The following is a 12,558-nucleotide window of genomic DNA, read 5'->3' on the forward strand; positions in this document are numbered from 1 at the left end:
TATATAAAATCTCAGGGAATGCTCAGTTCTATTCCTTTGACAGAGGCCTCCAGGTTAGTGTGCAAACCTACTTGAAACCATACTGCTTGTTTCATTCTATATTTCCAGAAAATGGAAGTCTCTCCAAATTTCATATTGTTTCTATCTTTACCTCTTTCTTTTTTGGTGAATTATAAAATGACGTGAGCAGAACTCTTAGAAACAACACACTTTTTATATAAAACTATTTTCTAAATACGGACCGTATCTTTTTGGAGAGAGGGTGTCTACGTAGACCAGAGTGGACTCTGCCTGGAGTGCTGGTATTAAAAGTGTGTACTACCATACCTGGCCCAGAAAAGACAATCTGTCAGATAATACTGCGTTCAAGTTTATTTTTTCTTCTTCCCTTTCTCCTCATCCATGCTATGGAGCGAATCCAGGGCTTCATGCATTCTAGGCAAGGGCTCTACCCACCCAGCTCCACTCCCAGCCCTTACAAGCTTCCAAAGGAACTGGGCTCCCTAAAACTCAGTCTGTTTAAAAGGCTATAAAAAGGCTCAGCAATGATGGGGAAAATTATAGGTGTGACTTCAGGAATTGGCTGTGCCTGCCTTTGTCAGCTTCCCAGCGTTCTTCCTTCCTCGACACAGACTCACATGGAAGCCTACAGAAGCCACTGTGTTGCTCGTCTGTGTGCTTAGAGCTGACTGTTTGAGATCGCCAGCTTTTGAAAAATAAGTGTGTGTTTCATGGGTAGATAAGCAGATATGCATGCATACCACAACCCTTAAATTCTACCTCCCCAAACAAGTAACTGGACATAGAGCTAGCATACACAAAGTCCATATCTAATTGTCAAATTTAGTTCATCGTTACCAAACACTCCAGAACAAGGAAACCTAAAAGGTTTGGTTTAGTTTCATCGGTTGTTTAAGTTCTTCCCACTCTTTGAAAAGGTGCTGCTGGCCAGCTGTGACGTGCCCCAGATTTGAGCACCAGGAGCTGAATGAGAAATAGAGAGCTAATGAGGATAAATACCTCATGAAGAATAGTTTTACCTCACAGTGAGGGAGCTATTAGGTACTCTGGAACAAGGCCAAAAGGGGGAAAATCTTGAGCTTAAAATACACTTTTGTTTTGTTTTTCGAGACAGGGTTTTTCAGTATCTATGGAGCAAGTACTGAAACTCGCTCTGTAGACCAGGCTGCCTCTGCCTCCCAAGTGCTGGGATTAAAGGTGTGCGCCCCACCACCTGGCAAGCCTTTAGTGTATTTTAATACACTCATATATACAATTATTTTTGACAACTAGAGGTGCTTAAGACCCCTTCCTCTTCCTTTGGACTGTATTTGCCAGGAGATAAGAAAAAGTAGATGCTGGCCCTGACTCTAAAGAGAGCACAAGGTGAAACCAGAGCAGAGTAGGCATGTCCTCGAGTAACGGACAACCTAAGATGAAACAAGGTCAACATCACAGATAAAATGACTTTTCAGCTGGATAGGGTGACATACTACATTTAGGGAGGGAAACCCCAGGGAGAGAAATAGTTTTAGAAATAGCAATGAGTGCAGGCAAGAGCAGACAGTGGAGTGGTCAATTAGAAGTGTTCCTGCCAGCCTGTGATGGGCTTCAGATTTGACCTTAAGTATTCTGAACTTCCCAGGTGAATAAGCACAGGGACCACTCAAGCACTTGCAGTGACGACGTGGAATACAGACAAGTGTAGAAGGCTGTGGGTGCACTGCTGGAGACGAGGACATCTAAAAAGGGAGACACGGGGGAGGGCGGACTGTTGAGACAGATGATAGTATGTAAGGACAAGGAAAACCAACTTCCAGGTTTCTGACTTGTGAGTAGGAAGACGCTAAGCATTTGTAATAAAGCAGTAGCAGCTGGCAGGGGGTGAGTTCAGTTGGACATATTTTCAGTTCTAGGTACTGATGGGACGTCTTAGAAGAGATTTTGAGCGTACTTGGAAATACAGATCTGGAGTTTAGCTGAAAGTTGAGCTGGAGCAAGGATTTAGTAACTCATTCTATTTTGGCAACAACATTTCATCTCTCATGTGTGCACCCACACATGTTGAAAACTACAGGCATGAGTAACACTGCCCAGAAAACATATACTGTGTAAAGATGAGGCCCATGACTTAAGGGTAACTAACACAGTGGCCACGCAGTCTAGGTTTGGATCTTGGCTCTGCCACTATATAGGCTACTGATCTTGGAAAGTTAATGTCTTGGTACTGGGAAAGTACCAGCCCAGTTCCCGAGTCCTGTGTGAGGTGGCAGAATATGAGCAGAGCCCAGCACATTCTTAGCCACAACGGTTGTACTATGAGATCAAGGAACAAACCAGGAAAAGAGGGTTTCTAGACTTGGGTAGTCGGGTGCAGAGGTCCTGTGAGAGATGGGTTTTAAAAAAAAAAAATGGAATTATGGGCTGAAGAGACGGCTTAGCACTTGTTGCTCTTGCAGAGGTTTGATTCCCAGCACCCACAGGATAGCCCATGCCCATCTGTTGATTCCAGTTCCAGGAGATCTGATGCCTTCTTCTAACATGTTCCAGCACCAGGCACACAAGTGGTGAACATACATACCCAGACATTTGTGCACGTAAATACATTTTTAAAGAAATGAAATTTTAAATAGGAAATAATTGTAGTATCTGAGAGAAATGTTTTAAGTTGGTATAAGTATATACTAATTAAGATATAAAAAGATGGACATGGTGGTACATGCCTGTAATTCCTGTACTTGGGAGGCTGATAGGACTGGGAGTTAGTGTCAGCTAATCTAGGCTACATATTACAGTGTTAAAAAAAAAAAGTAGAATTGAATATATTTGTAGAAAGAGTAAGTAGGGGCCGGTGGTGGTGGCACATGCCTTTAATCCCAGCACTTGGGAGGCAGAGGCAGGCGGATCTCTGTGAGTTTGAGGCCAGCCTGGTCTACAAGAGCTAGCCCCAGGACAGGCTCCAAAGCTACAAAGAAACCCTGTCTCAAAAAGCCGAAAAGAAAAGAAAAAAGAAAAGAAAAGAAAAGAAAAGAGGAAGTAAGTAGAAGAGCATCGAAAATGAGTCCCTTGCCTGAGCTCCAGAGAGAAGGGAACAAAATAACTGACTCTGGTAGGGTATAGAGGTCAACTCTACCTTACCCCAATGCCAAAAGTAGTGGTGGTGGGGACTATGGGCTTTTCCTTTGGTTTTCTTTGTAGAAAAAATGAGGAAATTTTTCTCAAAGAAGTCAAAAAAAGTCTTACAAATTTCTTTTAAGAAATTAACGAATCTATCAAGATCTAGTTTAACTGGCTTAAGGAGTCGATGAATAAGGAGGATTTGGGGGCTCACAGGACAGGAGAAGGGGCGAAGGGACAGTTCGGATCCACTTCCAGCTTCTCCACTGCCTCACCCCAGACGCCCTTCATTGATGAGCCAAAGCTGACAGAGGCATGTACGTTCTCTAGCATATGGACAGAGGAGGCTGAGAACAACAGGATGCTGCCATCTCTACCAGAAGATGGGTATTTGTGCCCTCCTACCAAATTTGGGGGCGAAATGCCATGAATTTGACTCTCAACACTGGAGCGCTGAAAAGCCAGAGTTCTGGCACTGTTTCCTGTGCAAATCTTGTATGTTCTGTTCTAAACCAACACTGTGTCAGTCTTCTCATTGTTAGCACTAACAAGATCTTTCTGGAATAGTGCAACTCAGATCACATTTATTTTTAGAAGCAGAGTTCAGAAAATAGTATTTCTATCAGGTAGAATAGGGGAAATGAAGTAAAGTGGACTGGTGAGGGTACTGCTCTTACCTTTAGAAGTTAGGATGAGCTTCACTAGTCTCTTGGGACATCACAGTAAGAAATGAAGTCAAAGCCATGCTTTTAAGAGGCAAGAGTGGTGGTGCACACTTACAATTCCAGCTGCTGGGAGGTGGAGGCAAGATACATTCAGGGGCAGCCTTGGCTACAAAGCATGCTGGAGGCTAGCATGGGCTATGTGCAAGAGACCTTGGCTAAAACAAAAAACAAACAAACAAAAAAAAAAAAAAACAAGTAAGCAAGATAGTGGATTAGAGTGATCCAAGTGAGAACAGGCGTGAAGCTGGGAATATGTAAAGTCAAAAGCCCCTGTTTCTTACTTACAAATACATTAACCTAAATAATAATATCCAGTAAATATCTAGCTATTCAACATGCTGGATACAGCATATAGCCCATGCTGTTTGTAGCTTATCCACAGGACTCCTATTGAAGTGTTTTGAGGCTATCTGACATATCTGACACCAGATACTAGAATTAATGAACTATATAGTAAGGCCACCATCCTAGCCCCCTTTCTGCTGCGGTGATAAAATGTCCTGACCAGATCTAGTTTAGCTCACAATTTTGGGTTACAGTCCATCACAGCCAAAACCACAGCAGTATGAACTTAAAACAGCAGCTCACATCATATCCAGAGTCAAGAAGAAAGGCAAGTAAATGTATAAATGTGTCAAGGACTTAGCTGGCTTTGTCAGTCCAGGACTGAAACCAGGGGATAGTACCACAGTGGGCTGAGTCCTTCCACTTCAATTAACCCAATTAAAAAAAAAATCCCTCCTAGTCATAGGCATGCCTACAGAGCAGCCTGATCCAGGCAGTCCTTCACCAGTGCCAGCTAAGCTTCACAGCCTATCTTCTCTCTAGGGCAGAGCTGTGTATACAACAAATGCGGGAGCTGGCCATCTGACACCAGTGCTGTCGTCCTAAACACTAAGTTATAGGGTGCTACTTCACTACCGTTTGGTGGCTAAGGACAACAGCTGGCTCTCTTCCAAGTGTCTAAAGAAAAATAACAGAATAAAACAATGCAGGAATCTGGTAAGGTCTATATCTTCAAGTTCGAAATCACTCTAGAGGATGGGTGATCTCAGCAGCCGGAAGAGAAACCTGTGGGCTCAAGGCTTCTAGTGTGTTGGACATCACTTCCTAACTCTGCCTTGTGTCTGCTTATGTTGTTAGTAAGAGTATGCAGTCAGGGGTGAGCAGTCAACACAGGTGGTCATCTCCGAAGACAAGACAAGACATTTACTGTGGGCTTCCTGTCTCTTCTCCAGCCATTAAATAAAACAGCATCAAAGGGAAGCCGAGTGCACCAGAAACCAAGTAGTCTATATCGTAGCTCTTTGTGTGGGACTGTGGATAAGGCCCACACGTTTCCCTAGCTTTAGGGAGTCACACTTGGTTTTTAAGTCTCTTATACCTCAAACCTTTCTCCATGTTCACAACATGAACCTACTTAATAATTCCAGGAGAGTGATAGAACTCAGCCCACTCCCATGTTCTCAAGTTGCAATTAAACCTAGTCTAATCACCAGTAAGAGAACAACTCTACTGAACCAACAGTTCTCCTGTGCATTTTCAGTACAGCAACAAAGCCTAAACCATAGCCAGAGGCACAAGGTCAAGACTATACAGGAATTGCGGAATTGAGCCCTGCCACTTGTATTTTTTAAACTGGGATTAAAGTATAAGCAACATCCAAGTAACATAGAATTCAAGTATTTCGATTACAATTTTTAAATCAAAATTTCCCATTAAATTACAACTAATCCTAGTATTGACCATAGGCATTCTAAACATTAAGTGAGCCACACTTGCCTTCTGATGACCTTCCCTTCTAATTCCCACAGGAGATGCTGAACATAAGCCATATATCTGTGGAGATGCAGATTCTGCCTCAACTGTTTTGGATGGGACTGAAGACTACCTCATTCTGGCCTGTGATGGCTTCTATGATACCGTGAACCCTGATGAGGCAGTGAAGGTTGTGTCTGACCACTTGAAAGAGAATAATGGAGACAGCAGCATGGTTGCCCACAAATTAGTAGCATCAGCTCGTGATGCAGGGTCAAGTGATAACATCACTGTTATTGTGGTATTCCTGAGGGACATGAACAAAGCTGTAAATGTTAGTGAGGATTCAGAGTGGACAGACAACTCTTTTCAAGGAGGGCAAGAAGATGGTGGGGATGATAAGGAAAATCATGGAGAGTGCAAACGCCCTTGGCCTCAGCACCAGTGCTCAGCACCAGCCGATCTAGGCTATGAGGGGCGTGTGGATTCATTCACTGATAGAACTAGCCTGAGCCCAGGGCCCCAAATCAACGTGCTGGAAGACCCAGACTACCTAGATCTCACACACATAGAAGCAAGCAAACCTCACAGTACCCAGTTTTTGCCACCAGTTGAGATGATTGGTCCGGGTGCACCAAAGCAAGCAGATCTTAATGAGCTAATAATGGAGGAAAAATCAGTCAAGTCATCATTGCCTGAACGGAGTGGTGCTGGAGAGTTTCTGGCTTCTTTTAATTTGGGTTCAACAGGGCAACAGATATGCAGAATGGAGAGCTTGTCTCCTGTTTGTTCTGGGTTGGAAAACGAACAGTTCAAATCCCTGGGGAAAACAGCGTCTAGATTGTATCATTTACGCCACCACTACTCCAAAAGGCAGCGTGGATTCAGGTTTAATCCAAAGTTTTATTCATTTCTTGCTGCTCAAGAGCCTTCTCACAAAATAGGCATTAGCCTCTCCTCACTTACTCGAAGTGGGAAGAGAAACAAGATGTTAAGAAGTTCTTTGCCATGGAGGGAAAATAGTTGGGAAGGATATAGCGGAAACATGAAGATTAGAAAGCGTAACGATATTCCATGCCCAGACCTTCCCTGGAGCTATAAAATATAAGACTTTTCTTCAATGTAGGTTAGCTAGCTTTCTCAAAACACAACTCAGAGTAGAAACAAGGTAGACATTTCTAAAGTACATGTGCTTCATTATGAATCCATTGATGGCTCAATCCTTAAATGTACATAGATCTCTAGGAAACTCAAAATAGTGTTTTCAATCTTAAAAACAAAAGTATTGGCGGGTTCACTAGCAAAACCATACAACTGGTCCCTGTGATGTGTCTACACCTACATACAGCTCCCTCTCCACCATCCCTTCATGTCACTAGTGGAAGCTTGGAAGTTATTCCAGCCAGGATATACGGTATGGAAATTGCAGGTATCTGGTCTGCTGTGCCTAACCTAAAGGAAACAGTGCAGAATTACATTGTTTGGGTGAGTGAAGACTAAAAGCCACATGGGTCTTAACCACTGATAGTGAACCAGTACCAAAGTGTCATCTTCTCAGACTTGAAGGCAGTATGCAGTAAGATAATGTATTCATTTTTTTCATAGAAAATGAAAGGCAACTATGAATATTTTAAATTAAACTATTTCACAGGGTTTTAGTTATTTGAAAGTTTCATAACCTGTTATGGTGCTTTTGGTGGAGTTATGTTACTCATTTTAGGAGACCCTGTCGGCTGGCTGCCACCTGTGATGCTCTTCACAGGACCATCATCTCAGGAATAAAAGTGGTGAAGAGATGATGGCAGGTACGACAGAAGACTCAAATGCCATTTAAAGGAGTTGTGAAAATAGCACTTCTCTATTTTCTGCTTTTTAAGAAGTTTACAAACAGCAAAGGCATATATTACTATAAAACGTAGTTTGAATCATGAAAACATGACAGTTTTAACTTCTCTAAAATGATTTTCCCCAAGGGAATGCCTTGGTATGAAGGAGACTGAGTGCGAACCCAGAGGCCATGTGCACAGGACAATGCAAATTACCGAGGGCCAGGGCTGCTTAGTTCTAAGTGGAAGACGAGCCAGAGCCAGAGCCAGAGCCAGAGCCCAGCCACCCGCTTCAGACCACACTGACAGGTCATGTGCTTTTCATTTCAATACTTAAATTATAGCCTACAGTTTTAAATGATCGACTTTTTGCCATTTCTACAGTTTCAACCCAGAAACATGTCTTCACCTAAAGACAGCAAACACGCTTATCAGATTTGTTGCAGTGAGCAGCCTGGTTTATCTCAGTCATGAATGTTTCCATGTTCCCCACCCCATCACCCATGCGCTATCCGGGCCAACAGGCAGGAGTAGCCTAGCTGGACCCATTGCTCACACAGTGGAGGCACAGCCACTGCCTAATCATGTTTTGTGTAACTCCAAATAACACGCTGCATTCTCCAACCCATAGAGCACTAAGATTCTCAATGTCAGACTTGGATGATTTGAGCATATCACAGGAACCAGCAGAGCTACATCACACCATTAAAGACCAAAACCTGGCTGTTCTTCAGCAATGGTTAAACTGTTAACCTACAGCTTTTCTTTTTCAAGCTTTGAGTCTAAGTGAAGATTTTCAGTATTTGTTTTCTGTTGACCTTGGAGTCATTTATTCTTCCCTCCAGTCTCGTGACACACTGCTGAGAAGGAATAAATGTGACTCCACCTCAACAGTATTAGGATTTCATCATCTTTCTGATGCCTGCCCCATAAACCAACCTCACTCACGTCTGTCATTTTTTGAAGCCTAGATCTTGCTAATAACCCATCAAGTACAGGGCTAGTTTCAAACCAAATTTCTAAACAAACAAGAAAACAGAGGCAGCAGAATATAGGTGTACATCATGGCCCAAATAGCTAAGTACATTTAGAAGAATTTCAGTGGTTATCTATTGGTAATGTTTTTGATCAGAATAAGGAGAAAAGAAGAAAAAAATGAGGTGATAGGCTTTTTATTGGTGGGGTGGAAATGGTGGATGAAACTGGGGCAAACAGACCCATTTTTGAAAGGTCTGATCTGTAGGTCTGATACACAGCAGTGTTAACTCCATTTCTCATGTCATTAGCTCTCTAGAAAATAGAGAAAAGTACTTCTAGTGTGGTCAAGTTAATAATCCAATACTGTAAAAACTAACTCTTCATCTGTTCACAATGTGCGTATTTATAAGGTAGTTAGGTACCATTTGTACGGTAAGTCCTTTAACATAACATTCTATAATATTAAAGTAGTGGTTATTGGCCTGACATATGCTGCTGTTGGTTCTATAAACCAGACGAGAAGCAGTGCTTTGTGAAATGCAGTGTTAAACCTTAATGCCACTGGTGATAGGAAGTAGTTCCCTTCAGTTAAAATCCTCTGCCCTCATTTGCTGCTTGCTAATGTAAGCAATAAGTAACCCTCTAACTAATGGTATCTATACATTTCTGTAACTTATATTTAATGATGGTGTATCTGGTGATTGTAAAAATATTAGACAGATATAAAAGTATCTATACAATATATATTCACTGTAAATGCTGAGGTATAGTCTGTGAATTATGTGTTTTGTACCTCTATTTCATTGTGCAATTTAGTGGTGGTGAAAGTTCAACACTCGATCCTTAAAGAGTGGCAGTGTCCCCTTTTCAGTTACCATGATCTGCATCAACTTGTTTGCTTGCTAAAAGTTTTGTTACAGTAGGAAATAGCAAAACAAATATAGACAAGAAAGTGTAGTACTGATAGGAAAGCAGACTTCGAGTCACCAACTGAGGGTACCACTCCTTGTACATTCACTGTGAGTTGCAAAGGGCATCAGTCCCTAATTTCAAAGGTTTCCTTTTTCACTATTTTTTAGATATGTACATTGGGAAAGCTATCTGAAGTTGGCAACATTACAGCACCAAATATTGGAGCTATTAATTCTATTTATGTCTGTACAACAGAGGTCAAACAGAAAAAAAGCATGTATATACTTTTTCTTTACCTACAAGTGCCATCCATTGTCCTTGAAGTAATACAATTAGAGTCATGTTGCATTTAATTTAAGTAGGAGGCACCTTGAAAGCAACATCGTTTCAAAGGACAATGTCAGCAATGTCAACACTAAGTCTAACCCTGACCACATTTATAGTGGTACAGCATCAACACTGCATTTTCATGACCACCACACTTCATTGCTAGAACACTGTGCCAGTAACAAGTGCAACATCCAAGGGGCAGACGAAAAGGATGCAGTTTAGTGTTGCAGATAAACTGCTGTGCTTCAGGAACTTCCTCCCCATCAAAGGCATGCTGAGCTTTTGTGAGAAAAAGATCTAAATTATTTTAATTTTTAAACTTAATTTGCTCACTCAATGAGTTTTGTCACCAAGGCTACAAAAGAGGGGATACTACAGTTTTGTTCAAATCTTTGTTTGGATCACGAATTACTAAAAGATTTGTTTTCACCTTTCAAAATCAGGATAAAAGACAAAATCCCCCACTCTTCTGTTCTCATCTATGAAAAGATGGTTGTTTCTTCAAAACAAATGATAGCCAGTATTATAGCAGTCAGACAAATAGAAGCGACCGGAAAAATGCCATTGCATCCTTCAGCAGCATTTTATCTGTTCAAGTCCATTTATTCTACTAATTGGAAACATGAACGAGGGCAGGGGATTCCACTGACACAGCAGCTGCTCTTGAAAAGGAAATACTTTAATTATCTTTGATGTATTAGATAATGCAGATACATCATTGTAATCTCTCTAGGTGCTCTTTGGTGAGAGACAAGCTTTCTCTTATTCATGACATTTCTCTGGAAAGAATTCTCTCTGGAGTGAAGTGAGTGAAGTCACGATTTACAAACCCGCTCTACAGATCACTTTTGAGTTGAGTTGTAATCATAAGTGATCTTTCATGTTTTATTTATTAAAACTGTTTATTCAGGTAAGGAGTATGTTGAAATTTTGCCAATATCTTAATAAAACTCAGCAATTAAAAAAAGTTATTTGTCTTATTCATAAAGTATTAAGTTGAGTTACTCAGTACTTAAACTAGACAGATCCTTCAGCCTTAAATAAAACCCTCACAATCTTAAGGGGGCGTTGAAAAATCTTTTTATTTCTATGTAGCATTGGCTGTCCTGGAACTCATTATGCAGACCAGACCAGGCTGGCCTCAAACTTGGAGATCTGCCTGCCTCTGGCTCCCAAGTGCTGGGTTGCTGCAAGAAGACTGCTTGTTTGTCCCAGCTGCCCAGAACCAAAATAATCACACAGAAACCATATTCATTAAAATACTACTTGGCCCATTAGCTCTAGTTTCTTATTAGTTAATTCTTACATCTCAATTTAACCCATTTCTATTAATCAGTGTATCACCACGTAGCAGCGGCTTGCTAGGTAAAATTCCCAGCGGCTGTCTCTGGCAGATCCATGGCATCTCTCCAACTCTGCCCTTTTTCCCCAGTATTCAGTTCCGTTTCCTTGCCTACCTAGGTTCTCCCACATCACCTCACCTTTTCTATTTAAATAACAAGGAAGGGCTAAACTAGCAGGGTGGCCAGGAACTGGGCAGCAGAATGAACAACCGGGCCACTCCTCTTACACTGGGTAAAGTGTGCACGCCAATACTGGAGATGGAGGTTTTCTTATACCTTATGAACATGGAAAGCTGCAAATCGTGATGCTTTAACTATTACCATCCACTTACCCAACAAAAAACAGCAGAGAGAGAGAGAGAGAAAGAGAGAAGTTTCTTCTTGTGTCCCCCACTGGTTTAACTGGGATAAGAAAAGGGGGCCGGTAGAAGAGGCAGTAGGAAGGGTGGAGCCTGCCCTGAGCTAAGCAGAGATTCCTCATATTATTCTTCTTCTTAGATCTTTGTACCCAACTGCCTAAGCTTTCCTCCATGTCACTGAGTTTCCGTCTTGAAAGGAAAAAAATAAGGGAGTGGCGGCTCTAAGTCTTTCTGAAGGGTTTTGTTTAGAGGAACAGTCACAGAAAGGAGAATGTATTAAGAGAAGTGAACTCAACTATTCAGGGCATATGCATCTAAAGCAAAGCAGTGGTTCTCAGCCAGTGGGTCTCAACCCCCAAAAGGTCATTGGAAAACACAGATATGGACATTAAGATTCATAAAAGTAGCAAAACTACAGTTATGAAGTAGCAGCTGAGTAATTTATGGTTGAGGTACCACAACATGAGGAACTATATTAAAGGGTCACCGCATTAGGAAGGTTGAGAACCACTGAAAGGGATGAACCCAATTAACACACGATGACTCTCTCTTTACCAGCAAGACGTATTTCACTGTCACAACAATCTTAAATTTCCTAATCTCTTTGTCATTTGGGCCATAGCATTACTTTATAAAGAAAAAAAGTTCTGAAAGATGCATTTACGCCGGGCAGTGGTGGCACATGCCTTTAATCCCAGTACTCGGAAGGCAGAGGCAGGCAGATCTCTGTGAGTTTGAGGCCAACCTGGTCTACAAGAGCTAGTTCCAAGACAGGAACCAAAAGCTACGGAGAAACCCTGTCTCGAAAGAAAGAAAGAAAGAAAGAAAGAAAGGAAGGAAGGAAGGAAGGAAGGAAGGAAGGAAGGAAGGAAGGAAGGAAGGAAGGTAGGTGCATTTGAAAGGGCTTGCTTTGCAGGGACAATAAAGAACATCTTAATTATTCGTGTTTGAAAAAATCCTAAAATTAGATAATTAAGACAAATATGTCTTTCTGAAGTAACAGCATGCCATATATTATAATTAGTCTATGGGAATCACTAGTATAACAATTATTTGAATTAAGACTTTAATAGGCCGGGCGGTGGTGGCGCACGCCTTTAATCCCAGCACTTGGGAGGCAGAGGCAGGCGGATCTCTGAGTGCGAGGCCAGAATGGTCTACAAGAGCTAGTTCTGGGACAGGCTCCAAAGCCACAGAAAAACCCTGTCTT

The 12,558-nt window shown here is 41.7% G+C and overlaps 2 protein-coding genes across 4 annotated transcripts in view; one reads left to right on the forward strand and one right to left on the reverse strand.

The window, feature by feature from the left end:
• Ppm1e (protein phosphatase, Mg2+/Mn2+ dependent 1E) overlaps positions 1-10,834 on the forward strand; it is a 146,732-nt gene extending 135,898 nt beyond the window's left edge. Inside the window, exon 6 of one of the 2 annotated variants that reach the window (XM_050119542.1) lies at positions 5,657-10,834. In XM_050119542.1, coding sequence (XP_049975499.1) covers positions 5,657-6,708 — 1,052 coding nt within the window. In that variant the 3' untranslated portion in view covers positions 6,709-10,834. The remainder of the gene's footprint in view (positions 1-5,656) is intronic. The other variant, XM_050119541.1, reaches the window with a different exon arrangement.
• The window catches only part of Trim37 (tripartite motif containing 37), a 127,413-nt gene that overhangs the window by 16,519 nt on the left and 98,336 nt on the right, over positions 1-12,558 (reverse strand). The window lies entirely within an intron of this gene.

The sequence above is a fragment of the Alexandromys fortis genome, unplaced genomic scaffold (assembly GCF_014885135.2).
Source record: "Alexandromys fortis isolate MF-2015 unplaced genomic scaffold, M_Fortis_MF-2015_v1.1 scaffold_173, whole genome shotgun sequence".
Taxonomy (NCBI): Eukaryota; Metazoa; Chordata; class Mammalia; order Rodentia; family Cricetidae; genus Alexandromys; species Alexandromys fortis.